This window comes from Heterodontus francisci, chromosome 1, assembly GCF_036365525.1.
Source record: "Heterodontus francisci isolate sHetFra1 chromosome 1, sHetFra1.hap1, whole genome shotgun sequence".
Classification (NCBI taxonomy): Eukaryota; Metazoa; Chordata; class Chondrichthyes; order Heterodontiformes; family Heterodontidae; genus Heterodontus; species Heterodontus francisci.
The window spans coordinates 188,911,358-188,938,395 of record NC_090371.1 but is presented as its reverse complement, the minus strand read 5'-3'; the positions used below and the strand labels follow the sequence as shown (position 1 = coordinate 188,938,395).

Sequence of the window (27,038 nt, the reverse complement as noted above, 5' to 3'; positions counted from 1 at the left end):
TGTCTCCTGCTTTCCTTTCTCTCCCAGGACTGCTTGGGCTCCTATCACCTTCCCACCCTTTGTCTCTTTCGGATTTGTGAGGGTGATTAGCAAACGCATTGGCCAGGACGACCGCTTGTCGGGCTCTCAAGACCCGCTGCTCCTCTACATGGGTCTTTATGGAGAGTGGAAAAGAGTGTTTAAATTCCTCTAACAGAATTACTTCTCAGATTCTCATAGTTGAGCTGTACTTTAAGAGCCCTCAGCCACTGGTCAAAAGCGAGCTGCTTACTTCTTTCAAACTCCAGATAAGTTTGATTAGCTTGCTTCTTGAGGATTCTAAAATTTTGGTGATAGGCTTCGGGTACTAATCCATATGCCCCAAGGATAGCATTTTTGGTCAGTTAAGGATTTGATTAACTCTCATCTGGCAACAGGGAATAAATCTCATGGGCTTTTCCAGTCAGCTTGCTTTGCAGTAAAAGAGACCAGGTCTCAGTTGGCCGTTGGATCTGCCTTGCCAGTTTCTCAAAGGAGACACAAATATTTCTACATCCTCCTCATTGAATTTTGGTATTAGTTGAGCTAGTTTTAAGAATTTTGTACCCAGCCCGAACTATGCTCCTCCACATTGGCCATGCTTTCACTGGGGTTACTCTGTCGCCCCCTAGTTAACTCAAGCTGCTTCAACTCTCTCCCTTCAGTAACAATTTAAAATCAGTGTTCATGACAAAATTAATGTGCCTCATTCTTGGCAGGTGGGAGCCCAGCATGACAAGATCAACAACTCACAAACACTTTCAAAGGGATCAATCTGGTTTAACTTTTAGAATTTTGAGGGGTAAAAAAGTAATCATCTAAATTCACTTCTTTCAGTTTAAATTAACAGAGCTCTCTTTTCACTTCATGCTGGACCAGCTGTGTTTGTGGCTGTTTCTCAACTGTCTCTGCAAAAGCCAGTTCTTCAGCTAGTTTCAAAAGTCAGTTGCAATGTTGTATATCCTGTTCTTGGTCTCTGGCTGTATCCGGGGCAACCAAGATGCACTTTCCTTGCTAATTTCTGCAGTTTGTTTGTTCTCCCTCTCTGTATGGTTGTATCCAAGGCAACCTTCTGAAGCTGGCTGTCTTAAAGCAGTACTGATCCTTTGCTGTCTTAAAGACACCACATATTTCCCAGAAAAAACCCAACAGGATGATAAGCATACATGTGAAAACTAACACTGTGTTTTTGGATGATGTCACCGAGGGGCAGCATGTAGGCGAGAAATAGGAAGGGGCCAAGGATAGATCCTTGGGGGACACCACTGATAACATTGTGGGAGCAGGAACAGAAGCCATTGCAAGATATTCTCTGGCCATGATTAGATATATAAGAGTGGAACCAGGTGAGAGGAGTCCCACCGAGCTGGATGACAGTGGAGAGGCATTGTAGGAGGATGGTACGACCAATCATGTCAAAGACTGTAGACAGGTCAGGCAGGACAAGAAGGGTAAGTTGACCTTTGTTACAATCACATAGGATGTCATTTGTGACTTTGATCAGAGCTGTTTCAGTAATGTGGTAAAACCTGGTGGCCGCCCAGTGAGCTCCTGGGGCGAGGAGCCGGGAGGGACATTGTTGATGAGTGCTGCACGGCCCACAGAGAGCCCCCCACCCCGGTGACCATGGCTACCCCCGTGTCCAAGGCGTTGCTGCCAGAACACACACACACACACACACCCAACCTGCCTGGCCTGGTATCCCCAAAGAAAAACTCACTGGTCTTGGAGGGTGCCTCAGCGTTATGCCCTCTCCTTTGTGATGCAGCCTCAGCAGTGGCCGGCCACTGTGGCGCTGCTGAGCTGCTGGCCCTCTGATTGAGCCAACAGCTCTGGGGCATTGACCACCATCCCCAGTTGGACAGCGTGCCCCGCAATGACTTGTTAATTGGCCACCACGAGCAAAATGTTGCCCCAGGGTCCTGCCGCACGCCGGAATGGGGTCGGCTCATACTTTGGGTCCCAGTGGCAGAACTTGACTCTTGGACAAGATTCAACCTGGTTACCGCTTTCCTTATTCCCACAGCTGAATTTAAATTAATTTTCTAGATTTACGTTTCCATATTTTAAAATTATTATTCTCTATAAGGTCACTTCTCAGAGGCTTCTTTTTAAATTGTCATCAATCTTTCCTCATAATTCAGGCCTTTAGCACTGGAGATCAGCCTTGTAGCTCTTCTCTGCACTGCCTCTGCTGCTACAGGATCTTTCATGTATTGTTTTATTGTGGGAGCTTTAATCTATTTAAAAATGGTTCCCTTTCTTTGAAAGGTTATGTGAAAAATAATATTTCTACTAAAGACACTAATACATAATTCACAGCAAAATAGTTAGATCAGAATTTTATGCACACAAAGTGGGGCGGGGGAGGAATTTTATGCTGTCCCCTTTGGTGGGTTTGGAGGTGGGGAGAGCATAAAATCGGGTGGGATGGTTGCAGGTGTTTCCTGCCACCTTCCCGCCTCAGCCAAAATTTAGTTCTGTGAATATCCTTCCCATCCTGCCACCAATTGAGGCCCTTAACTGGGCAATTAACACTCAATAAAGGGCCTCTTCCCGCTGCAGCTGCAATTAGCTATGCAGCCGTGTGGGCTGCTTCCAAGCTGCTATGGGGGTGGGTCCTTCATTAAAAGGCACTTAGTGCCTGAACCAAGGACCCAGCACCGGGAAGGGGGGCCTGCTGAGGGCTACCCCCTGCCTTTGCTGCCAACCCCACTCCCCTCCGCGATCCCCACCCTGTGAGATGCCTCTCACCCTGACCTACCTGAGGCTTAGTTCCAGGGATGCTCCTCGCCCTCTGATTCGTGCACCTCCAGCAACTGCCACCACCTCTGCGTTGATGCTTCAGCTGCTGGCCTCTGATTGGCTGGCAGCTCTCCAAGGGTGGACTTCCCTTGACAGAATTCTTGATCCTGTGGAAGGCCCGACACTGTCCACTTAAGTGCCTGATTGACACTAAACTCAGCGGGCTTTCCAGTGAAGAGGGACACAAGGATCTCGGCGCCGCTTTTACCAGACCCCTGCCGCCAGAATAAAATTCTCCCCATATGTTTGGTGGCCTTATCATGTCTTTGTGATACAGTGGTGTACATAATGATACTTAGGTGCTTTGTTCCTGCTATGTATCTGCTGTCATCCAATTTATCAGATTATTTTTGTGGGAGCCACTATTCTTTCTAATTTAACAAGAAAATTTAAGTAAAGCTTAATTCGAATGTCTTTAGCAAAAAATTCTCGTCTTATGTTTCCAACATTAGTTGAAGGCTCCTGGAATTTGATATGTTTTCTACTGAGGACAGAGCAGCAGAATTACAGCAAGACTCAAGAGGAGGGTCAGTTATATTAAAACCTTTTTTTTAGAAATTGGAAGATTTCTTCCAAAGTGTGGGATTGGCACAGTCTCAGGAGTAGGGCAATTTTCCAATCCAAATTGTGGAACCTAATCTGAACTCTCATCCAAACTTTCCAAAATTAAGGAAGTTGCTCTGAATTTTTCATTTCAGTCAAGAGTAAGTTTTGTATTCCTTCACTCCAAACTGGCTTGTCAGTGTTTCCAACTGTATTAAAGGGAAAGACTTCATTTGGTAGTGCACCTTGTTATCAATATTAATAGATTGTCTTCTTTGCCAGAGTACCTGCATTGCCACAAATATAATACACAAGCTGTTGCTGTTTCTTTTTTTAATTTAAGCTGTGGATGCTCAGGAGGATTCTGAAAGAGCTGAACAAAGGCTCTACCTTATTGCTGACCACCTTGGATTCAGCTGGACAGGTAAAATTCATAACTCAGTATCTTTAAGCTTTAATTTCCAAATCTTTATTTAAAAGATTGGTCTGGCAGTTGAAGTGAGAACAAATGATGAATAATTTTTGTTTCCTTTCATGTTGTTTTAGTTTCTCCATTTCACCCACCATGGGCTAAATTTTTGCGTCAGGGCGGGAAACAGGAGTCGGATCTGTTTCTGGGTCCCAAACCAGTACCTGGGGGGGGGGGGGGGCAAGCAGTCACCTTTTTGGGATTTTGACCAGGGTGCCCCTTAATTGGCATGAAGACAGATTGCCTGTCCAATTAAGGGCAGCAGGCAGGTTCTCGAAGTTGAAGGGCCAATCAGAGGCCTTCCAGCTTGAGGGGAGCAGCAGGCTGCGTTGGCGGGCAAGTAACTGAGAGGGTGTGTCAACACGGAGGCGCTGTCCTCGACTTTTTTCAAAGTGGGGGGAGGCGGCGGGTGGGTGAAGCTCCTTCTACAGAGCGGCCTTTGGCCACACCCACACCCAGGGCAGGCAGGGAGTGCCTGTGGATCTGCCTGGAATGCTGGTCCCCAGGTCTGCCACTAGGTGCCTGCCTCCAGGCAGTTAAACTTTCCCCGTCACGCCAGTAAACTGGAGGCCAAATGGAAAATCCCAGTTGGCCTCCTTTCAGTGCCCTTAATAAGGCTCTTAATGAGCCTAATTGGCTGCCCGTCTCGTAGGGGTGGGTAGTTGTGCCGGCCCCGAACCTGCCTCAGCAAAAATGGCCAGCATTGGGAATGAGGTCAGGGAACCAGCAACCCAGCCAGTCTTGTATTTTTGGGCCACCTCCATTCCCCTCCTCGGCAAGGTTTGAAAATCCTGCACCATTATGCAGCTGACTGTTTGATTTGATATTCAGCTTCTGTCCATGTCTTCTGTAAATGCTCATTAGGAGATGCAGAAGAATGTGTTAGGCTGGTTGTTCTACCCCTTGTCAGTGTGAAGAAGCCTGGGTTCCTCTGTGTGCCATTGCATTTTGACAAAGCTGAGATTGAGAGTTCACTGTATCAGTCTATACAACATTACTCAGGACACTGTTCAGTGGAGCAACAACACACTGCATTACCAAAAACAAACACAAACATCACAATTTATGACTTTTCTTCTGTGGTTTTAAATTATTGTACATGTATCAAATTTGCAGTGCTCAATAGCCGTTATTTTCATGCTGAATGTTACTAGTGTCTTGACAGGTATTAAATACATTTGATGTGTGGAGCAGGGAGAATGGGGTGCAGCAAGGTTGATGTACCTATTACACCACATGTATATGGCTTGTGCCCTGAGATTGTGTTAAAGACTGTAACTCTTTAAAGAAAGCACGTCATAATCTGTACCCCTTTTCAATGTAGCCATTACAAAGAATTCTGATGCACATTCCTTTGTTCTCTGTACCGTTTTAGTATTTAATTTTGGAATATTCCATTTAAATAGTGAATACTTTTGACATCTTGGAGAAGGAGGAGAACTGTCTTGAGAAAAAATAGTAAGCCTATCATAGTGGGAGAATTAATAAAATATATAGTTGCAATGGTATGAGCATTAACATTTCCTTGATCAATTATGTCTCTTCAAATAGTAATTAATTGCTCATGCCATTGCCCTCAATACTTCCCATTCAAGACAGGATTATTCATACAAAGGAAAGGCAGGATTAGAAAAGGTAGTACTTATATATTGTTGAAAATCTATCAGTGGCAGATTTATTGAAGATTTGTTGCATGCCTCTTATTAATCCAGTTGCCACTGGTTGCTCCAACTTAATTGACCCAAAGTCTGCTATTAGTCCAAGGGTATTTCTTAGTGAGTACCTTTTTTAAAAAAAACATTTGTTCCTGAATTTTCCAATCTTACATTGTAAATTACTGGGAAATTGACAGAATGTCTGGTGAAATGGTTTAAACAACGGTTAAATCCATTTCTCTGGGAATTCTGCCGGTCTCTTACCAAAGTTACAGCTGGAAATCAATTGAACCCTAAACAGAAATCCCAGATTATTACCTTTTATTACTAACTCCTCTAATAAATAATCATTAAATGCGACACATACTAGAAAATCAGCTTAATTACGATTCCGGCCACAATAAATTATTCATAAGAACATAAGAATATAAGAAATAAGAAAGATGATTGGAAGTCTGTGAACATTGTACCATTGTTTAAAAAGGGTGCGAGGGATAGGCCAAATAATTATAGGCTGGTCAGTCTGACCTCAGTGGTGGGTAAATTATTAGAATCAATTCTGAGGGACAGGATAAACTGCCACTTAGAAAGGCATGGATTAATCAAGGATAGTCAGCATGGATTTGTTAAGGGAAGGTCATGTCTTACTAACTTTGTTGAGTTTTTTTGAGGATGTAGCAAGCAGGATTAATGAGGGTAGTGTATTGGATGCGGTCTACATGGATTTTAGTAAGGCATTTGACAAGGTCCCACATGGCAGACTGGTCAGTAAAATGAAAGCCCATGGGATACAGGGGAATGTGGCAGGTTGGATCCAAAATTGGCTCTGTAACAGGAAGCAAAATGTAGTAGTCGACAGATGTTTTTGCGAATGGAAAATGGTTTCCAGTGGTGTTCCACAGGGCTCAGTGATGGGTCCCTTTGCTGTTTGTGGTATACTTAATGATTTGGACTTAAATGTGGGAGTCATTGGGAAATTTGCTGATGACACAAAAATTGGCCGTGTAATTGATAGTGAAGGGAATAGCTGTAAACTCCAGAACTATATCAATGGTTTGGTTGAGTGAGCAGAAAAGTGGCAAATGGAATTCAATCCAGAAAACTATAAGGTAATGCATTTGGGGAGGGCGAATAAAGCGAGGGAATACACAATAAGTGGGAGGATATTGAGAAGGGTAGAAGAAGTGAGAGACCTTGGAGTGCATGTCCACCGGTCCCTGAAGGTGGCAGGACAGGTAGATAGAGAGGTGAAGAAGGCATATAGCCGAGGTATAGAATATAAAAGCAGGGATGTAATATAATGTAAACACTGGTTTGGCTACAGCTGGAGTATTGCGTACAGTTCTGGTTACCACATTACAGGAAGGACATAATTGTTTTGGAGAGAGTACAGAGGAGATTTACAAGAATGTTGCCAGGGTGTGGAAGTTGCAGCTATGAGGAAAGATTGGATAGGCTAGGGTAGATTTCCTCAGAATAGAGGAGAGTGAGGGGTGACTTAACTGAGGTATACAAAGTTATGAGGGGCCTAGATAGAGTAGGCAGGAAGGACCTGTTTCCCCTAGTGGAGAGGTGAATTACCAGGAGGCACAGATTTAAGGTGACTGGTAGAAGGGTTAGAGGGGACATGAGGAAAAACATTTTCAACCAGAGGGTGGTGGGTGCCTAAAATTCACTGTCAGGAACGGTGGTGGAGGCAGAAACCCTCAATTCTTTCAAAAGGTGCCTGAACATGCACCTGAAGTGCTGTAACCTGCAAGGCTATGGACCAAGTGCTGGAAGGTGGGATTAGATTGGGCAGCTAGTTTTTTCAGCTGGCACAGACATGATGGGCTGAATAGTCTCCTTCTGTGTTGTAATTTTTCTATGGTTCTTTGCAGCTTCTTTGTGTCCTCCTCACAGCTTGCATATCCACCTAGCTTTGTATCGTCAGTAAACCTAGATTCATTATTCACTGACTCTTCGTCTAAGTCATTAATATAGATTGTAAATAGCTGAGGCTTCAGCACTGATCTTTGTAGAACTCCACTAGTCACAACCTGCAAACTTGAAAATGCCCCATTTATCACTGTTCTTTACTGCCTGTACAATAACCAATCCTCTATTCTTGCTAATACACCACCCCAGCTCCATGATCCTTCTTTTTTATATTTGTTTGTGGGATGGGGGCATTGCTGGCTAGGACAGCCTTTATTGCCCATCCCTAATTGCCCTTGAGAAGGTGGTGGTGAGCTGCCTTCTTGAGCCTCTGCAGTCCATGTGGGGTAGGTACTGTTAGGAAGGGAGTTCCAGGATTTTGACCCAACGACAGTGAAGGAACGGCGATATAGTTCCAAGTCAGGATGGTGTGTGGCTTGGAGGGGAACTTGCAGCTGGTGATGTCCCCATGCATCTGATGCCCTTGTCCTTCTAGAACATAGAACATAGAACAGTACAGCACAGTACAGGCCCTTCGGCCCACGATGTTGTGCCGACCCTTTAACCTACTCTAATATCAAACTATCTACATACCCTTCATTCTACTATCATCCATGTACCTATCCAAGAGTCACTTAAATGTCCCTAATGTATCTGCTTCTACTACCACCACTGGCAGTGCATTCCACGCACCCACCACTCTCTGTGTGGTAGAGGTTGCGGGTTTGGAAGCTGCTGTCTAAGGAGCCTTGGTGAGTTGCTGCAGTGCATCTTGTAAATGGTACACACTGCTGCCACTGTGCGTCAGTGGTAGAGAGAATGAATGTTTGTAGATGGGATGCCAATCAAGTGCGCTTCTTTGTCCTGGATGGTGTCGAGCTTCTTGAGTGTTGTTGGAGCTGCACCCATCCAGGCAAGTGGAGAGTGTTCCATCACACTCCTGACTTATGCCTTGTAGATGGTGGACAGGCATTGGGGAATCAGGAGGCGAGTTATTCGCTGCTGAATTCCTAGCCTCTGACCTGCACTTGTAGCCACAGTATTTATATGGTTACTTCAGTTTCTGGTCAATGATGACCCCCAGGATGTTGATAGTGGTGGATTCAGTGATCGTAATGCCATTGAATGTCAAGGGGAGATGATTAGATTCTCTCTTGTTTGAGATAGTCATTGTCTGCCACTTATCAGCCCAAGCCTGAATTTTGTCCAGGTCTTGCTACACAGACTGCTTCAGTATCTGAGGAGTCGTGAATGGTGCTGAACATTGTGCAATCATCAGCGAACATCCCCACTTCTGACCTTACGATGGAGGGAAGGTCATTGATGAAGCAGCTGAAGATGGTTGGGCCTAGAACACTATCTTGCATATTAACCTTTTGCGTGACACCTTATTGATTGCCTTTTGGTAATCCAAGTATACTGCATCTACTGGTTCCCCTTTATATACACTATTAGTTACATCCTCAAAAAACTTGAATAAATTTGTCAAACAGGATTTCATAAAACCATGTTGACTTGTTCTAATCATACTATGTTTTTTCTAAGTGTGTTGTTAAGACTTCCTTAATAATGGATTCTAGCACATTCCCAGCGACTGATGTCAGGCTAACTGGCCTATAGTTCCCTGTTTTCACCTTCCCTCCTTTCTTGAATGGCAGTGTTATATTTGCTAACTTCCAAGCTGCTGGAACCATTCCAGAACCTAGGGAATTTTGAAAAATAATAACCAGTGCATCCGCTATCTCGACAGCTACCTCTTTCAGAACCCTAGAATGTAGGCCATCAGCTCCAGGGGATTTGTAAGATTTTAGTTTCTTGAGTTTCTCCAGTGCTTTTTCCCTGCTGATAGTAATTACCTTAATTTCCTCACTCTTACAAGTCCCTAGGTTACTCTGTATTTCTGGTATGTAATTTGTGTCTTCTACTGTGAAGACAGATACAAAATATTTGTTCAATGTCTCTGCCATTTCCTCATTTCCTTCAGTAATTTCTCCTGTCTCTGCTTCGAAAGGACCAACGTTTACTTTAGCGACTCTCTTCATTTTTCTATACTTATAAAAGTTTTTACGATCTTTTTTTAAATTCCTGGCTAGTTTACTCTCATATTTTATTCTTTCTCTTTTTATCAACTCTTTGCTGGTTTTTATAACATTCCCAATCCTCAGACATACTGCTATTCTTTGCAACATTGTAAGCCACTTCTTTTAATCTAATACTATCCTTAACCTCCGTAGTAAGCCATGGATGGATCTTTTTCGCTGAGGTTTAGCTTTTCAATGGAGTATTTTTTTTTGGATCATTTTGAATTTTTTCTTTAAGTGTGTCCCACTGTTTATTTACCACCATGCCTCTTAGTCTGATGGCCCAATCAACCTTAGCCAACTCTCCCCTCATACCTAAGTAATTGGCTTTGTTTAAGCTTAATATTCCTGCTTGTGATTGAAGTATGTTGTCTTCAAACTTAATGTGGAATTCAATTTTATTATGATCACTATTTGCCCTGCCTCATTGCACAATATTAGATCTAAAATCATTTTATCCCCAGTTGGTTCCACAACATAATGTTCCAGCATAATATCATGAAAGCATTCTACAAACTCATCTTCCAGACCACCTTTGTCAATTTGATTGGTCCACTCTATATGAAGATTAAAATCCCCACAATTATTACAATGCCTTTGTTACAAGCTCCAATAATTTTTTGTTTAATGCATCATCAGTGCTATTGATTCGTCAGTTACTCTTATCAGATTCCCCAACTCTGCTTCCATTTGATTCATTTTCCAGATTATTGTTCTGTGTTTTTCTCTCACTTATCATTTAGTCCATTAGAAGCAGGAGCATTAATTTTTATGGCTTGCCGTTAGCTTTTCATTGACAACCTTTGGATTAATTCTTCTTTGCTGTCTTGTGGGCATTCATTTTAGAAATACGGGGCTATGCTTGACAACCATTTATTGGCAGTGGGTAGAAAATCTATCTTGAGGTGCTGGAGAATGGATAAGACCTGCGGCACTGCCAGCCTAGGAAGATCCAAGATATCTCAGTTGTGAAAGGTTGGAAATGTCATGTGATAAATGAAAATGTGAGGTGAAATCTTGGTCAAATTTGGAGCAACCCCTGAATATGTCTGCTTTTATTGATTAGCACTGTACTAACCATAGGTTCCACATGCTACCTCAGGATTTTCCCAAAATGTTCTTTAAGGACAGTACATAATCCTCCTTATCTTGTGCAGATTCCTTTTCTCTGTATTCCTCCTTTTTTTGAAAAACTATCTCTAAATAAGAAATTAAGTTAGATATCCTATGAGCCTTTATGATATGCACTGGACAGAGAATGTCCCTGGAATCAACAGGAAATATTATCTTGATAAACTTACAATTATGTTATAATCTTGCATCATTGAGAACAATTATGTCCATGATCAGGAGTATGGGTAAGGAGATCAGCAGGCCTCATAGGATTTCCATTGTCTGAAATCATGGCATGCCTGAATTTCCTGCAATACTTTGATAAAAGCAAAAATACTGCGGATGCTGGAAATCTGAAACAAAAACAAAAAGTGCTGGAAAAACTCAGCAGGTCTAGCAGCATCTGTGGAGAGAGAAGCAAAGTTAACGTTTCAGGTCAGTGACCTTTCGTCAAAACATGAGATAGCAACACTCCCCCCTGCTCCCATGCCAACGTTTGTGTCTTTGGCCTGCTCCAGTGTTCCAGTGAACATCAAATCAAGCTCAAGGAGCAGCACCTGATCTTTTGATTAGGCACTCTACAGCATTGCGGACTGAACATTGAGTTCAATAACTTCAGAGCATGACTGACCTTTTTTTAATATTTTATTTTTTAACCATGTGCCTGCTTTTCATGTCATCATGTAGCTGCTCATTATTCTGCTATTAACAGTCTCTCAGTCTCTCTGGACTAATGCATTGTCTGCCACCACAAGGATTAACACACGCTTTGCCTTTGTCCCAGGACAGTTTTGTTATTTAATCACCCTCTGCCCTATCAAACACTTTCCCCTTTGTTCTCTTCCCCTCCCCTCCTCTTCACTTGCTTAAAACCTAATTCTTTTCTAACCTTTGCCAGTTTTGATGAAAGGTCACTGACCTGAAACGTTAACTTTGCTTCTCTCTCCACAGATGCTGCCAGACCTGCTGAGATTTTCCAGCACTTTTTGTTTTTGTGTGCCTGCAATACTTTGGTTGTGATTCAGTCAAAAGAAACCCAAAAGTACAATATGTGAATATTATTTGTAAACCCATTTGCTGTTATTGTCAGAGCTGGCTAGGGAACTGGACTTCAGTGAGGAACAGATCCATCAGATCAGAATTGAAAATCCAAATTCATTGGTGGACCAGAGCCAAGCACTATTAAAATATTGGATGGAAAGAGATGGCAAGTGTGCTTCAGGTAAGACTATTTAAGCACGTTTACTAGCATTTATATATAAAGTGCAGATCTGAATTATGTGTACTCCTTGCATCATTGGCTTATGTATAGGTTTGAATCTCATTTATATCTTGTATCAGCAAAAGATACCTCCAGTGTCAATAATAGTTCCAGCAACACTGCAGTCCACTAGCAGTGTTGTGTCATTATCTGTTTCTAGTTAACTATATTGGTCAGTTAAAAACATTGCAATCCACTGTACCTGAAAGCATAGATTTAAAATAGTTTTAAAAATCTATCAGGGCTTACCTGAGAAAACTGGTAAATTGTTCAGGTGTCAGCACACCTTACACTTTGCTGTCCTTTCCTTTACACCCAGCCAAACCACCTCTCATCTCTTCCCTATCAAGTACTTCATCACCAAATTCCCACTCCAATTCTTCATTACTCCTCGGCCTTCATTCACTTCTGCCATCATCCCAGGGCTTGAATCTCCCTTGAACAAACCCACAGCTACTCTGGGTGCCTCTCCTGGCATCCTCCAATGGATCCAATGTGGCAAGCACCACTGGGTTAAGAGTAGTAACATCCTTCTCTGTCACCAACCTTCCCACATTATGCACCCATTGGGAGCTAACCTCAGCAACCTGCTTCTGGTCCCAACAGCCACACCTACCACCACCCTCAATAATCACTGCCCCACTCTGCATTTTCTTCCAGAATGCCAGCCCACCTATGAGCAAGGCCCATGCCACCCTCAACCTTATTGTGGATGATCGTATTGGCAGACAAGCTTTGATTAAACTTGGCTCATTCTTCCTTGCCGAAGCCTCCCAGCTTGGCTATACTGTCCATCACTCACACCACAGAAACTGCTGCAATGGCAGAATAGCCCTCAACAGCAAGTCATACCCTGGCCTTTCCCAAAACTCCTCTGACACCTTTTCATTCAAGCACCTAACCATGTTCCACATTTTAACTTCTCCTTTGAAATCCTCATTAGTATCCACTTCCAACCTTTACCCTGGGTTTTTTCCTGAGAAAGCTTCTCTTTCTTGTCTCAGCCTTTGCACAGATCTTCATCCTTGGTGACTTAAACTTCCATCTCAGATCCCCTTGTGCACTGCTATGAATTGACTTCCCTCCTTCAGGAGGGCAATATAAACTCTCCTACCCATATTTGCATGCCAAACAGCGGAAGCAGCGTGCAATAGACAGGGCTAAGCAATCCCTCAACCAACGGATCAGATCTAAGCTCTGCAGTCCTGCCACATCCAGTCGTAAATGGTGGTGGACAATTAAACAGCTGACAGGAGGAGTAAGTTCCACAAACATCCCCATCCTCAACGATGGGGGAGCCCAGCACATCAGTGCAAAAGACAAGGCTGAAGCATTTGCATCCATTTTCAGCCAGAAGTGCCGAGTGGATGATCCATCTCGGCCTCCTGCTGAGGTCCCCAGCATCACAGATGCCAGTCTTCAGCCAATCCGATTCACTGTGATATCAAGAACCGGCTGAAGGTAAAGGCTATGGGCCCTGACAACATTCTGCCAATAGTACTGAAGACTTGTGCTCCAGAACTAGCCAAGCTGTTCCAATACAGCTACAACACTGGCATCTACCCTGCAATGTGAAAAATTGCCCAGTTATGTCCTGTACACAAAAAGCAGGACAAATCTGACCCGGCCAATTACCGCCCCATCAGTCTACTCCCGATCATCAGCAAAGTGATGGAAGGGGTTGTCAACAGTGCTATCAAGCGGCAGTTGCTGAGCAATAACCTGCTCACTGACACTTAGTTTGTGTTCCGCCAGGGCCACTCAGCTCCTGACCTCATTACAGCCTTGGTCAAAAGAGCTGAACTCCAGAGGTGAGGTGAGAGTGACTTTCCTTGACATCAATGCAGCATTTGACTGAGTATGGCATCAGGAAGCCCTAGCAAAACTGGAGTCAATGGGAATCAGAGGGAAAACTCTCCGCTGGTTGGAGTCATACCTAGCACAAAGGAAGATGTTTATGGTTGTTGAAGGTCAATCATCTCAGTCCCAGGACATCACTGCAGGAGTTCCTCAGGGTAGTGTCCTAGGCCCAATCATCTTCAGCTGCTTCATCAATGACCTTCCCTCCATCATTAGGTCAGAAGTGTTTGCTGAAGATTGCACAATGTTCCGCACCATTCAAGACTCCTCAGATACTGAAGCAGCCTGTGTTCAGATGCAGCAAGACTTGGACAACATCCAGGCTTGGACCGATATGTGGCAAGTAACATTTGCACCACCAAAGTGCCAGGCAATGACCATCCCAACAAGAGAGAATCTAACCATCTCCCCTTGACGTTCAGTGGCATTACCATTGCTGAATACCCCACTATCCGCATCCTGGGGGTCACCATCGACCATAAACTGTACTGGAGTAACCATATAAATGCTGTGGCTACAAGAACAGGACAGAGGCTGGGAATTCTGTGGCGAGTAACTCACCTCCTATCTCCCCAAAGCCTGTCCACCATCTGCAAGGCACAAGTCAGGAATGTGATGGAATATTCTCCACTTTCCTGGATGAGTGCAGCTCCAACAACACTCAAGAAGCTCGACATCATCCAGAACCAAGCAGCCCACTTGATTGGCACCCCATCCAACGCCTTCATCATTCACTCCCTCCACCACCGACACATGATCGGAGTAGTGTGTACCATCTACAAAATGCACTGCAGCAACTCACCAAGACTCCTTCGACAGCACCTTCCAAACCCGCGACCTCTAGCAACTAGAAGGACAAGGGCAGCAGATGCACGGGAACACTATTACCTGCAAGTTCCCCTCCAAGCCGCACACCATTCTGACTTGGAACTATATTGCCGTTCCTTCACTGTCGCTGGGTTAAAATCCTGGAACTCCCTTCCTAAGAGCATGTTGGTGTACCTACACCCCAAGGACTGCAGCAGTTCAAGAAGGCAGCTCACCATCACTTTCTCAAGGGCAATTAGGGATGAGCAATAAATGCTGGCCTAGCCAGCGATGCCCACATCCCACGAATGAATAAAAAAAAAAGCCACTTCCTTGACCTTACTATCGCCCATGGCCTCTTTAACTGCCTAATCTTTGGCCCTCTGATCTCATGATAGCTGTTGATTTGCTCAACCACTCCATCAGCTCCACCTTTGGAGCCTTTCTCCCCACATTTAACAGTCTCCCATCCCAGTCATTCCCCTGGTACAGTCCTTTTAATTCCTCAAGTGGAAGGGTTGCAAACTTAAGCACTTCTGGCATGCAACTGGCTTAGCCATCCACCACCAGGTCTGGCTGACAACACCAGGAAACTACCAAAACCATCTACTAATTTAAGATCAGTCCAGATGGCAACCCTAACCCGAAACCCCTTTATGCTAATACCAACTGCCCCTTTAAACCCCTCATCGTGAACACCCACCACCCCACCATCAACACTAGCAAGTGCTAGGAGCTTATGGATTTCTTTGTCACTGATACTGAGTCCTTGGCCCTGCTATTTACAGGGAGGGTGTGGGGAGACCAAAAACAGCCAAAGAATCCAGACAGGCTGAGGAAATGCAGGTCATGCCGAATTTAACAACCCTATTATCGTTTTTGATGCATTCCTGTCCAGCAGCTGGTCAAATTGACTGCCTGGCCAGTGACTGGGAGGGTAAACCAGTGGCAGGAGGCTGCAGACAGGGACTCTTTGGGATGGACCCTGGCATTTTTCTTTTTTTTATTTATTCATTCATGGGATGTGGGTGTCTCTGGCTAGGCCAGCATTTATTGCCCATCGCTAATTGCACTTAACTGAGTGGCTTGCTCGGCCATTTCAAAGAGCATTTAAGAATCAACCACATTGCTGTGGGTCTGGAGTCACATGTAAGCCAGACCAGGTAAGGATGGCAGATTTCCTTCCCTAAAGAACATTAGTGAACCAGATGGGTTCACTAGATTGGGTTAGCAGGGGGCAAGGTCAGCGATCAGAATGGAGTAAGGCTGAAGGTTCCTTGAGGGGCTGAGAGGAGGACTCCTGCCCCTCCTGGCCCACTAGGAGTCTACATAAAACACTTATCTTGGGGAGCAGCAGTTCAGACTCCCTTTCACTACAGGTTTCCTGTGCCTTGGAAAACCTGCGCAGCAGCAATGAATTTTAAGTCAGGCTCTCAATTGCACTGTGGGAGACTAATTTAAATATTTTAATGAAATGTCCCCCCTCTCTATGGCAGGACACTCGGTTGCCATGAAACTCGTAAAAATCACATTGGGCACATGTGCAGTCGTTTATGGTCACCTTTTGGGCATTTGACGGTTTAATTCCACTCCACGTCTCCTACTCCCACCCATCTCGGGTTGTGGTGTTATTAATATTAATGATATTTGTTCATCCTCCTCTGTTGCTTACTTCTATTCCTCTCACAGGTTCTGAAATAGATTGTCACTGCACCAGATCCATGTCCAGATGTCCTTTAGACCCTTACTTCCATCCCTTCAGTCAGTTTTCTGCCCCAGCCACAGCACTGATAGGCGCGAACCAAAGTGAAGAGTAATATTCTTTCTGGCTGTGACACTGCCACATTGTTCCAATTCATATTGCTCGACCTCTTTGCAGCCTTTGACACAGTTGATCACAACATTTTCCTCCAACACCACTCTTCTGTTGTCCAACTCAATGGGACTAATACCCACTTGGTTCCACTCAAGCTATTCCAACCCTAACCAGAGCATCTACAGCAATTGCTTATCTTCCCAATTCTATACCATCATCTTTGGAGTCCCTTAAGGATCCATCCATGTCCTCTTCCTTATGTACATACTATACTTGACAGCATCACCCACAGACATGGGGTCAGTTTCTGTATGTATGCTAATGACACCATGCTTTACCTTTCTACTACCTTTCCTAGCCCATCCGCTATTCGTGCTATCAACCCGTCTGCCTGAAATCCAGTTTTGGCTAAGCGTTGGGAATACTGAAGTCATTGTCTTTTATTGTTGGTACAAACTCTGTACCCTTGCCACCAATTCTCCCCTCGTCCTCCTCCTCTTCCTCCCCATTGTCTGGATAAATCAAACTGTGCACAAGCTCAACATCCTAGCTGGCTTATTTGACAAGAATTCAGTTAGTTCCACTCCCCTGTTCATTCCCCATATCCATGCAATTTTTTTTCTCATGCAAATATTCCCTTTTGAAGGCTACCATTGAATCTGTATCCACCACCCTATCAGGCAGTGCCTTCCAAATTTTAACCATTTCTTCCGTAAAAAAAGTTTTTCCTTATGTTGCCTCTAGTTCTTTTGCCAATCACCTTAGATCTCTGCCCTTTGGTTTTCGACCCTTCAGCCAATAGTTCAACCTTCTGTTTGTTTAGTCTATCTAAAACCTTCATGATTTTAAATACCTCTATCAAATTTCCTTTTAACCGTCTCTGCTCGAAGGAGATAAACACCAGCTTCTCTAGTCCATCTACATATCTGTAATCCCTCATTCCTGGAACCATTCTAGTAATTTTCTGTATCCTCTCTAATGTCTACACATCCTTCCTAAAGTGTGGTTCCCAGAATTGCACACAATATTCCAACTGGGGGAAAACTAGTGTTTTATAACTTCCTGACTTTTGTACTTCATGGGCAGAATTTTATCGGTGGCCTAGGAGGCGGGAAGGGTGGCAAAATGGCAGTAGAAGGTGTTGGGAGGGCGGCTCGACATGTTTATGCTGCTACTGGATATTTCCGGAGGCGGCTAGGCTGGCGGCTGGAGGCCATGCTTGAAGGCAGTGGGAAGGTAATTAAGACTGTTGAACAGGCAATTATTGCAATTTTACCAGCTTTTACCAGAATTTTGCGAAAGGCCCACGAGAACAACAGAGCTTCAGAGCCTCACCAGTTATAAGGAGGCAGTAGCTCAGTGGAAGATCGGTCTTGGCTGCTGTCGGCAGCCGTTGTGAGAGGTAGTGTGGCATTGTCGGGAGGGTAATCATCAGTAAAAAGTAGCAGTAGTAATTTGGAAACTGGCCAAGCAGAGTTGAGTGTCCTCTCTGACTTGCTACTTGTGTGTACAGACTAAGGAAGGTGGGCAGCATTGAGAAGTGAGTGCAGCAATTTGCTCTGGGGTTCATTCATTCAGGCTTTGAGACTTCCAGTGAGGAGGAGTATCAGAGAGGGAGAGAACTATAGCCATTGGGAGCAGGGCTGCAGCACCCAGAGGGGCACCAGGAACATGAGGCTGGAAGAGGACACAGACAAGGCGGGAAAAGGGGGGCACGGAACCAACCTCTTGCGCGCAGACGATGCTACTCACCAGATAGGGTTTACCGTCAGAGGCTCTGCTTCCTGCAAATGTCAGAGCAGCAGTGTCGCCGAAGACTGCTCCTCTCCAGGGTGGCAGTCACTGAGCTGTGCGCCATGATGGAGGAGGTGCTGAGCCCAATGGAAAGTGATGGGCACCCATTGCCTTTGGCGGTGAAGGTCACTGTGGTGCTGAATTTCTGTGCCTCAGGATCATTCCAGGGATCTTCTGGAGATATCTATGCGATCTCCCAGTCTGCAGCTCATCACTGCATCAATGTCATGTTCATGAGGGCCAGCCAATCCAGTCTGTCTGGCTAAGAGGATTGTAGTTTTCAGGTCATCGCTGGATTTCCCCAGGTTCAGGTGGTCATCGAGTGCCCACATGTGGCTATCAAGGCTCTCACAGACCAGGCAGCAGCCTTCATCAACAGGAAGGGCTATCACTTGCTCAATGTAGAACTGGTTTGCGATCACCACAAACAGATCCTTCTGTGCACGGTTCCCGGGAAGCTGTCACAACACCTACATATTAAGATAGTCCCAGGTGCCCGATCTTTCAGGCTTCCCACAGGCCTTCGTAGATGGATACTCGGTGACAAGGGCTTCTCAATGAAGAGATGGCTCCTTATGCCTGTGCGGAACCTCAGCACAGATGCAGAGGAGAGATACAACATCTGCCACAGGACAACCCAAGCAATCATCAAGCAGACCATAGGGCTTCTGAAGATGCAGTTCAGATACCTAGTTAGATTTCGTGGAGCCCTTCAGTATGCCCCCGCAAGCATCTCACACATCATTGTGGTGTGGTGTGCTGTGCTCTGCACAACCTAGCACTACGGAGGGGAGAAGCTTTGAACAATGAGGACATCCTGAAGCACGATGGCTGCTCTGAGGATGAAGATTTGGAGGGAGCTGATGACCAGGTGCAATATGATGATGACCCCAAGAGACTGCAGGCAAGGTACAATGGATACACACAAGGGAGGCTCGCGACTCACTAATACAGACACATTTCTTATGAGCCTTCCTTAAATACCCATTCAAGCAAATAAATCTTCCACCTTCTGTAGCCGTGTTGCCCTTTCCTTGAATGCTGTTACCATCTCATTGGACCCATCATCACAACAGGCCATTCATAGGAAATGCACTGACCTCATGCAGTGTTGTCCTTCCCACCACACCTTTGTAAGAGCCTTTGAACTGTTAATGGCCCAGTAATGCAATTAATGAATAAAGGATTCCTTCTGTGGTGCAAAAAATCAAAATTAATTAAAGACAAATGAACAGCAAGCTGACATGGAGCTCCATACAACCCCATGAAATCCAAGTGCAGCTGGGTGGACTTTCTCTCGTGCTTGTGGACGCTCCTATGTGGTTCTGCCCCTGCACTATCAGCTGAAGTGAAAGCAGGCTCCTGACCTTTCTGCTCAATGGCTTTCGATGGCCAAGGCGGTCACCCTTTGGTTGCCTGAGGCCTTAAGGGCCCAGGCATATTCAGGGCCTCCTGCATAGGTGCAGGAGCCACCTGTCTGCGGCTTCATGAGGTTTTGGTGTCACCATCAGAGGGTCAGAGGGCCCACCATCTGTGCCAGGAGTGCGCTGAGAGAAGGCCCCAGGTACTTCAGGCAGCTGCACCTCTACCCTTTCAGGGCACACTTGTCCCTCCCTGCTCACCTGAGGGGTTTGAGGACCTGCCAATAACTCCAGACATCTCGTCTCCTCTCGCCCAGCCATTGCTCCATAGAGTTCTTGGTGGAGGCAATGGCATGCAGGTCCATGCACACCTCTGGCATCAATTGGGTGGAATGCTGGATGTGGCTCTCCAAGAGGGTTGCCACTCTGTCTACGGAGGAAACCATGCACACACATGCCAGAGACATGGCTGCACTCATGGCCTGGATAGGCTCCTCCATCATTCACGTATTTGTCCGCATGACCTTTGGAGGCTCCACCAGATGTTCACATACCTCACGCTTCAGTTCCAGCATCTGCTGCCTTATTGATTACTCCGGAGGCATGTCATCAGCCTGAAGGTCAGCATCGCCTACCATCCACGGTCCTCCGAATGTGAGTGGCTGCAATTGTTTCTGCCTCTGGCTGCTCGGGGGCATCTGTGCTGTGCTCACCAGATTGTGACCCTTTTGCTACTCGTGTACCACTACCCACCAACGTGAAAGTATCTGCGCAGGTGGAGGGTCAGGGGAATGATTTGACTGTGTACCCTCTGAGGTCTCCTACTCCTCCCCAGGGATGGAAGGCTGTCCCGCAGGCTGTGCAGCTGACTGATCTTGTCCATGACCTGCGAAAAGAGTGAAGAGCGATGAGAGGGCAATGCACCTTCCAACACATCCTCCTGACACCTAATCAGCTGGAGCTCTGTGTGACCAGTGAAGGACACATGAGCACTGCTTTGTGCTTGCCAAAGAATCCCTTGTGCCCATCCATTAGACCACTCACTGTCTCGGGGCTCCACACCTGTCTCACCATCAGTAATAGCCCGCCCTGTATCCATGCCTCCCAGCTCCAATGCCTCTTCCACCATTGGCATGAGGATCACCATATATGAGACGCTGCCTCCAGTTCTTGACCTTTCTCGTTATTGTGAGCTCTCTTCTGCTATATACATTAACATTGTCATTTTCCCATTACAGACGTACACCATGCCCACATTGGTGGCACCTTAACTGTCCATCATGGTGCCACAAGGATGCCTCCTACATGCAGCCATTTAGTATTGGCAGTGCAGGGGTTAACTCTGACTGACTGGTGTCCTCCAAAGGGATGATCTGATGCATATGGCAGCCAATGCTGCTGCCTGGACAATGCCACTGACTGAGTGAGCATCCCTTTCATCACAGTCATACTCATCTTTAGTCAGGTTTAGGCTGCAAGCTCAATATTATGCACTGCAGTCACCTTGCCAGAACACATCAGGTCATTGATCCTCTTTTGACACTGCAGCTCCCACCTAACACCTCACCTCCTCTGCTATCTCCATCCATGCCCTTTTTTCTGGCGAGCTGGTCTCCTTCTCCCATCCCAAGGACAAAAGACTTCCCTCTGAGCCCGTGCCGCCGGGAGAAGCATATCCAAGGAGACATCAGAGAACCTGGGCACCACCCTTGCTTTGCCTCCAATCTCTACAGTTACTAGTGCACCTTCTCCGATTGCTCCGGGGCTGCTGCCTTTAAAAGTACTGCTGAATGCCTTTTAAAGATGGCGCCAGCCTTGTCCGACACAGTATGTCTGCCCACGCCTCCTAACTGGCCAGCTCCTACACATTGCCAGCTTTTAATTGGACGGCTCCGGCAATATCGCGCTCCTTTACCCCAAACCCTACACCACCCACACAGCCACGCCACCTGCTTTAGTTTCCAATATCAGGCCTTTGCTGCTGCCAGTAAAATCTCAGCCCATGCCCCTGTTTATAAAACCCCGGATCCCATATGTTTTATTAACTGTTTTATTAACCTGCCCTACCATCTTCAAAGATTCTTACACAAGCACCCCGGGTCTCTCTGTTCTTATACCTTATTGAAAATTGTACCATTTAACTTGGATTGTCTCTCCTCATTCTTCGTACCATAATGTATCATCTCTGATTTTTCTGCACTGAATCTCGTCTGTCAAGTGTGCACCCATTCCACCAGCCTGTCAATGTCCTCTTGAAGTTTTATTACTATTGTCATGAAGACCCCCACCTGCCAAGAATGAAGCATATTCATTTCATCATATGAACATTAGTTTTAAACTTTTGCTGGAGTGAAGAAATGACATGTTTAAAGAGATCACCAGACATTTGGCTGGAGGACATTTGCATACTAAGAGACGGTGCTTGTGGGGATAAAGCAACTACTCCCTGGTCCAATTAACCCAAATGGATTTTGATCACCAGACATTGAAGGTGTAGAAAGCTCACATTCCATTTCAAACTTTTCCCCTTTATTCTTTCTACTTTTTCTGTCTCTATCAGCATGTGTGTTTATCACGTATGCAAGCTAGTGTGGTCGTGTCGTGTATAGCTGGGTGTATTTACAGTCCTTTGAGTTCAATGTGGAGTCTTTGGTTGCCAGTAAGTCTTGCTGTTCGTTGGGGCCCAGTGCACGCTTTAACTTGTTTCGACGTAGGAGTCTTCTCTCGAGGTTTAAGTGACTTCAGTGGGTCCGGAGGTTTGTGAGAAAGCGCGAGAGAGCCAGCCAGGAGTTAACCGAATTAGAGTTTAAGATTAATAAATTTCCACTTTTCTTGTTTAAATCTAAGAAAACCTGTCTGATTTTATTCCTTTGCCTTGCAATTGGAAAGCAGTGAGCAAGGATTCACTGAGGGGGGAGCTAAAAACACTGTGTTTTTAAAGTTAAATCCTGTTACAGTTAAACCAGGCAAAGGCTGAGAGGGAACCCCTAGACTCCTTTCACACCTGGTCGTAACACTATCTTTCTCACAGTTTACAACACTCACAAATTTTTAGTGCATTTTAAAGAAAACAAGCATGCCAGAAATTTTTTAAAATAAATTTACATGAGTTTCTACCGTGTATCTTCAATGTACGTTTGCCTGTCATTTTTCTTGAATAAAATATTACTCGTTAAACAGCAGTAAGTTATTTCACAATCAGAGAATCTTACAGCACAGAAGGAGGCCATTTGTTGCATTGCACCTGTGCTGGCTCATTGAAAGAGCCATCTAATTAGTCCCATTGCCCTGATCTTTCCTCATAACCCAGCAGATTTTTCCTTTTCATATAGTTAACCATTTCCCTTTTGAAAGTTACTGTTGAATCTGCTTTCACCACTCTTTCAAGCAGTGCATTCAAGATCATCATAGCTTGCTGCATTTTTTCCCCATGTCACCTCTGGTTCTTCTTCCAATTACCTTAAATCTTAGTCCTCTGGTTACTGACCCTTCTACCACTGGAAGCTGTTTATGATTTTGAACACCTTTATCAAATCCCTGCTTAAACTTCTCTGCTGTAAGGAGAATAGCCCCTGTTTCTCTTGTCTCTCCATGTAATTGAAGTCCCTTATCCCTCGTACTATTCTAGTAAATTTCCTCTGCCCTCTATTTAGGCCTTGACATGCTACCTGAACTGTAGTGTGCAGAGTTGGACCCAATACTCCGCTGAGGCCTAACCAAGCTTTACAAAGGCTTAGCATAACTTGCTTGCTTTTGTACTCGATGCTTTTGTTTATAAATGCATTTCTAAAAGACTTTTTAACTTGTCCTGCCACCTTCAAAGACTGGTTTACAAACATCTCTGGTGTCTCTGTTCCTGTACACCCTTTAAAATTGTGCCAATTAGTTTAAATCAGTTCACACCTCTCTGCACTAAATTTCCTCTGCCTATTTCACTAGTCTTTTTGTCCTCCTGAAGTCTGTTACTATCCTCCTCACTGTTGACTACATTTACAAGTTTTGTTTCATCTACATATTTTGAAATGATGCCCTGTATACCCATTAATACATATCAAAAGAATAGTGATCCCAACATGGACCCCTGAGAGACACCACTGCACACTCCCCTCCAGTCTGAAAAGCAACATTTCACCACTACACTCTGAGTGGTTTTCCTGTCCTTCAGCTGATTCCCTATGCATGCAGAATAGCCCTTTAATCCCACGGGCTTCAGTTTTGCTAGAAAAATGTAGTACTTTATTAGAAGCCTTTTGAAAGTCCATATACACAACATCGGCTAGAATACCCTTGCCACCCGCCCCATTACTTCTTCAAAGAACTCGATCAAGTTAATCAAACATGATTTTCCTTTAACAAATCTATGCCAGTTTTCATTTATCAACACATTCTTCAAAGTGCCAATTAATTTACCTCTGGATTAATGTCTCGAAATGTTTCCCCACCACCGACATTAAACTGACTCGCCTGCAATTGCTAGGTTTTTCCCTCTCCCCCTTTTTGTAAAGGGGTGTAATATTTCCAATCCTCCAGCCCTCTAGCACAACTCCCATATCTGAGGAGGATTGAAAGATTGTGGCCCTGAGTCTCTGCAATTTACAACCTTACTTGGTTTAGTAACCTAGGATGCATCTCATCTGGACCGGGGACTTTTCTGCTTTGAGCATGCGAACCTTTTAAGTACCTCCACTTTATCTATTTTTATTCTATCCAATATTTTTATTACGTCCTCACTTACTGTGACATTGGCAGTATCCTCTTCTTCGTGAAGACAGATACAAAGTGCTTGCTTAATATCTCAGCTATGCCCTCTTCCTCCACAGGAAGATCTCCTTTATTCGTCCCTAATCGGCCCACTGTTACTTTGACTACCCTTTTACTATTTGTATGTTTATAAAAGATTGGGTTTCCTTTCATGTTCCCCTTTTCTATTTTCATACACTCTCTTTGCCCCTCTTATTTCCTTTCTCAGTTATCCCCTATACTTTTTATATTCAGCCATGATGAAAAGATTAACTGCACAGGCTTGCGAAAGCTACGTTTGTCTACTAGGTAATGTCTTCACAAACACTTTACAATATTCGTAAAAAACTCTTTTGTCTACTTGTCTGAACACTGAAATATATGCAGTATTTTATTCAAAATTTTTAATTCCTTTTTTTTTTGCTTTTTGTCCTTGCCAACTTTGTTCCTGCTAGATTGGTTGAGACTATATCTGTGAAAACACACAGTACTTCCTGAGATACGGGAATGTTTAAAAAACAACTTCATGCTGTTTCGAGCCTTATTAAATTGAAACATTAGATTGGAAAAATGAAATGCATTCTCTCAAATTGTAGAATTTTTTCAGGTCTTTGTCAGTTAACTGTAAATTGGTGATTTGTTAAATATTTTACCTATCAACATTCTTGCTCTTTTCATTCCAAGATGAAAAACTAATGCAGACCTTGGCCAATATTAATCGAATGGATATTATCAGCTTACTGGAAACCACACAGACATCACCTAGCAGAGAGCATGTTTCCCGCACTTATGCAGAGATTGAACAGACAATAGCACTGGATCATAGTGAAGGTAAATGCATTTCTCAAAATATAAAATAGTAGATAGCACTAAATGAAACTTGTATAAAAACCAACTTAGGGGTAACTTTTAGCATTGACGGAAAATTGCTGTTAACATTAGCTATCCGTTATATACCCTGCTGAATTTTCCTATCCATTGACTCGTGTATAACGAGTGACCAATCTGCAACCACCAGTTTTCCACCACTGCCGAAAATGCAAATCATTCCCTATGTGTGTTTCCAAAGATTATGTTCAGTACAAATCCAAAACTATGTCACATATCCTGCCATAAATGTCAGGATACACCTTCCCAAGCTGCTGGGGTCAAATAAAGGTCAATTAATTTAAATACAGGCGGACGTCACCCATGTACACTGGGTACATCTAGGGCACCCCTCTGCTGCAGTAGGTTGCAAACTGCGACAGTGAAATGGCTCTGGAAGTCTTATTTGGAAACAACGAAAGGTTGCACTCATTGGCTCCCTTTATAAGTGGGCCAAAAGAGAACTCAAGAACTTTTTTGCTTCTTGAAGTTACAAGACACTGGCCTTGTCTAGGGCAGGCACAAGCACTACCACCAACAAGGCCGAGCAGGAAGCCCCAAGGGATGGCTGAAGCTCCGTGTACCTGCGGTCCTTCCACACACTCCAGCCCAGTTTCAGCGGGACTGCATAAAAAGAGTTATGGATTTTCAGCCGTATCTTTTTAGAGATTCTGTGATTTTATGAGCACTGTTATCTTTCATTCCAAAAAAAAGTGTGCATGGGATGGTTTGAACCAGATTTCAAAATTTCTATCCTCCACTCGTTTTCCTCAGCTGAGCAGGACCATCATATACTTCATAGAGTCACAGAGTTTTACAGCACAGAAACGGGCCCTTCGGCCCATCGTGTCTGTGCCAGCCATCAAGCACCTAACTATTTAGTGAACACGTTTAGTGAATTGGTCACACCGCAGATTAGGATTGCTGAGGGAGAAAGGGAATGGGTGACCAAAAGGCAGAGAAAGAGCAGGAAGGCAGCGCAGGAGTCCCCTGCGGTCATCTCCCTCCAAAACAAGTATACCGTTTTGGATACTGTTGAGGGAGATGGCTCACCAGGGGAAGGCAGCAGTAGCCAGGTCCATGGCACCGTGGCTGGCTCTGCTGTTCAGAAGGGCGGGAAAAAGAGTGGAAGGGCTATAGTCGTAGGGGATTCGATTGTAAGGGGAGTAGATAGGCGGTTCTGTGGTCGAAAACGAGGCTCCCGAATGGTATGTTGCCTCCCAGGTGCACGGGTCAGGGATGTCTCAGATCGGCTGCAGAACATTCTAAAGGGGGAGGGTGAACAGCCAGTTGTCATTGTGCACATAGGCACTAATGATATAGGTAAAAAACGGGATGAGGTCCTACAAGCAGAGTTTAGGGAGTTAGGAGCTAAGTTAAAAAGTAGGACCTCAGAGGTAGTAATCTCAGGATTACTACCAGTGCCACGTGATAGTCAGAGTAAAAATGAAAGAATAGTCAGGATGAATGCGTGGCTTGAGAGATGGTGCAGGAAGGAGGGGTTCAGATTTTTGGGACATTGGGACCGGTTCTGGGGGAGGTGGGACTATTACAAATTGGACGGTCTACACCTGGGCCGGACTGGAACCAATGTCCTTGGAGGTGCTTTTGCTAATGCTGTTGGGGAGGGTTTAAACTAATGTGGCAGGGGGATGGGAACCAATTGAGGTCAGTTGACAGTAAGGAGGTAGTAACAAAAGCCTGTAAGGAACTAGATAATGAAGTCAGTGTGACTAAGGGGAAGAGCAGGCAGGGAGCAGATGATGAATATAAAGGGACTGGTGGTCTGAGGTGCATTTATTTTAATGCAAGAAGTGTGGTAGGTAAGGCAGATGAACTTAGGGCTTGGATTAGTACCTGGGAGTATGATGTTATAGCTATTACTGAGACTTGGTTGAGGGAAGGGCATGATTGGCAACTAAATATCCCAG

The 27,038-nt window shown here is 44.7% G+C and overlaps 1 protein-coding gene across 10 annotated transcripts in view; it reads left to right on the top strand.

The window, feature by feature from the left end:
• The window catches only part of ank2b (ankyrin 2b, neuronal), an 802,067-nt gene that overhangs the window by 741,602 nt on the left and 33,427 nt on the right, over nucleotides 1-27,038 (top strand). For all 10 annotated transcript variants that reach the window (XM_068039631.1, XM_068039677.1, XM_068039625.1 and 7 more), the window contains 3 exons: nucleotides 3,710-3,790; nucleotides 11,692-11,823; nucleotides 24,925-25,071. In XM_068039631.1, coding sequence (XP_067895732.1) covers nucleotides 3,710-3,790; nucleotides 11,692-11,823; nucleotides 24,925-25,071 — 360 coding nt within the window. The remainder of the gene's footprint in view (nucleotides 1-3,709; nucleotides 3,791-11,691; nucleotides 11,824-24,924; nucleotides 25,072-27,038) is intronic.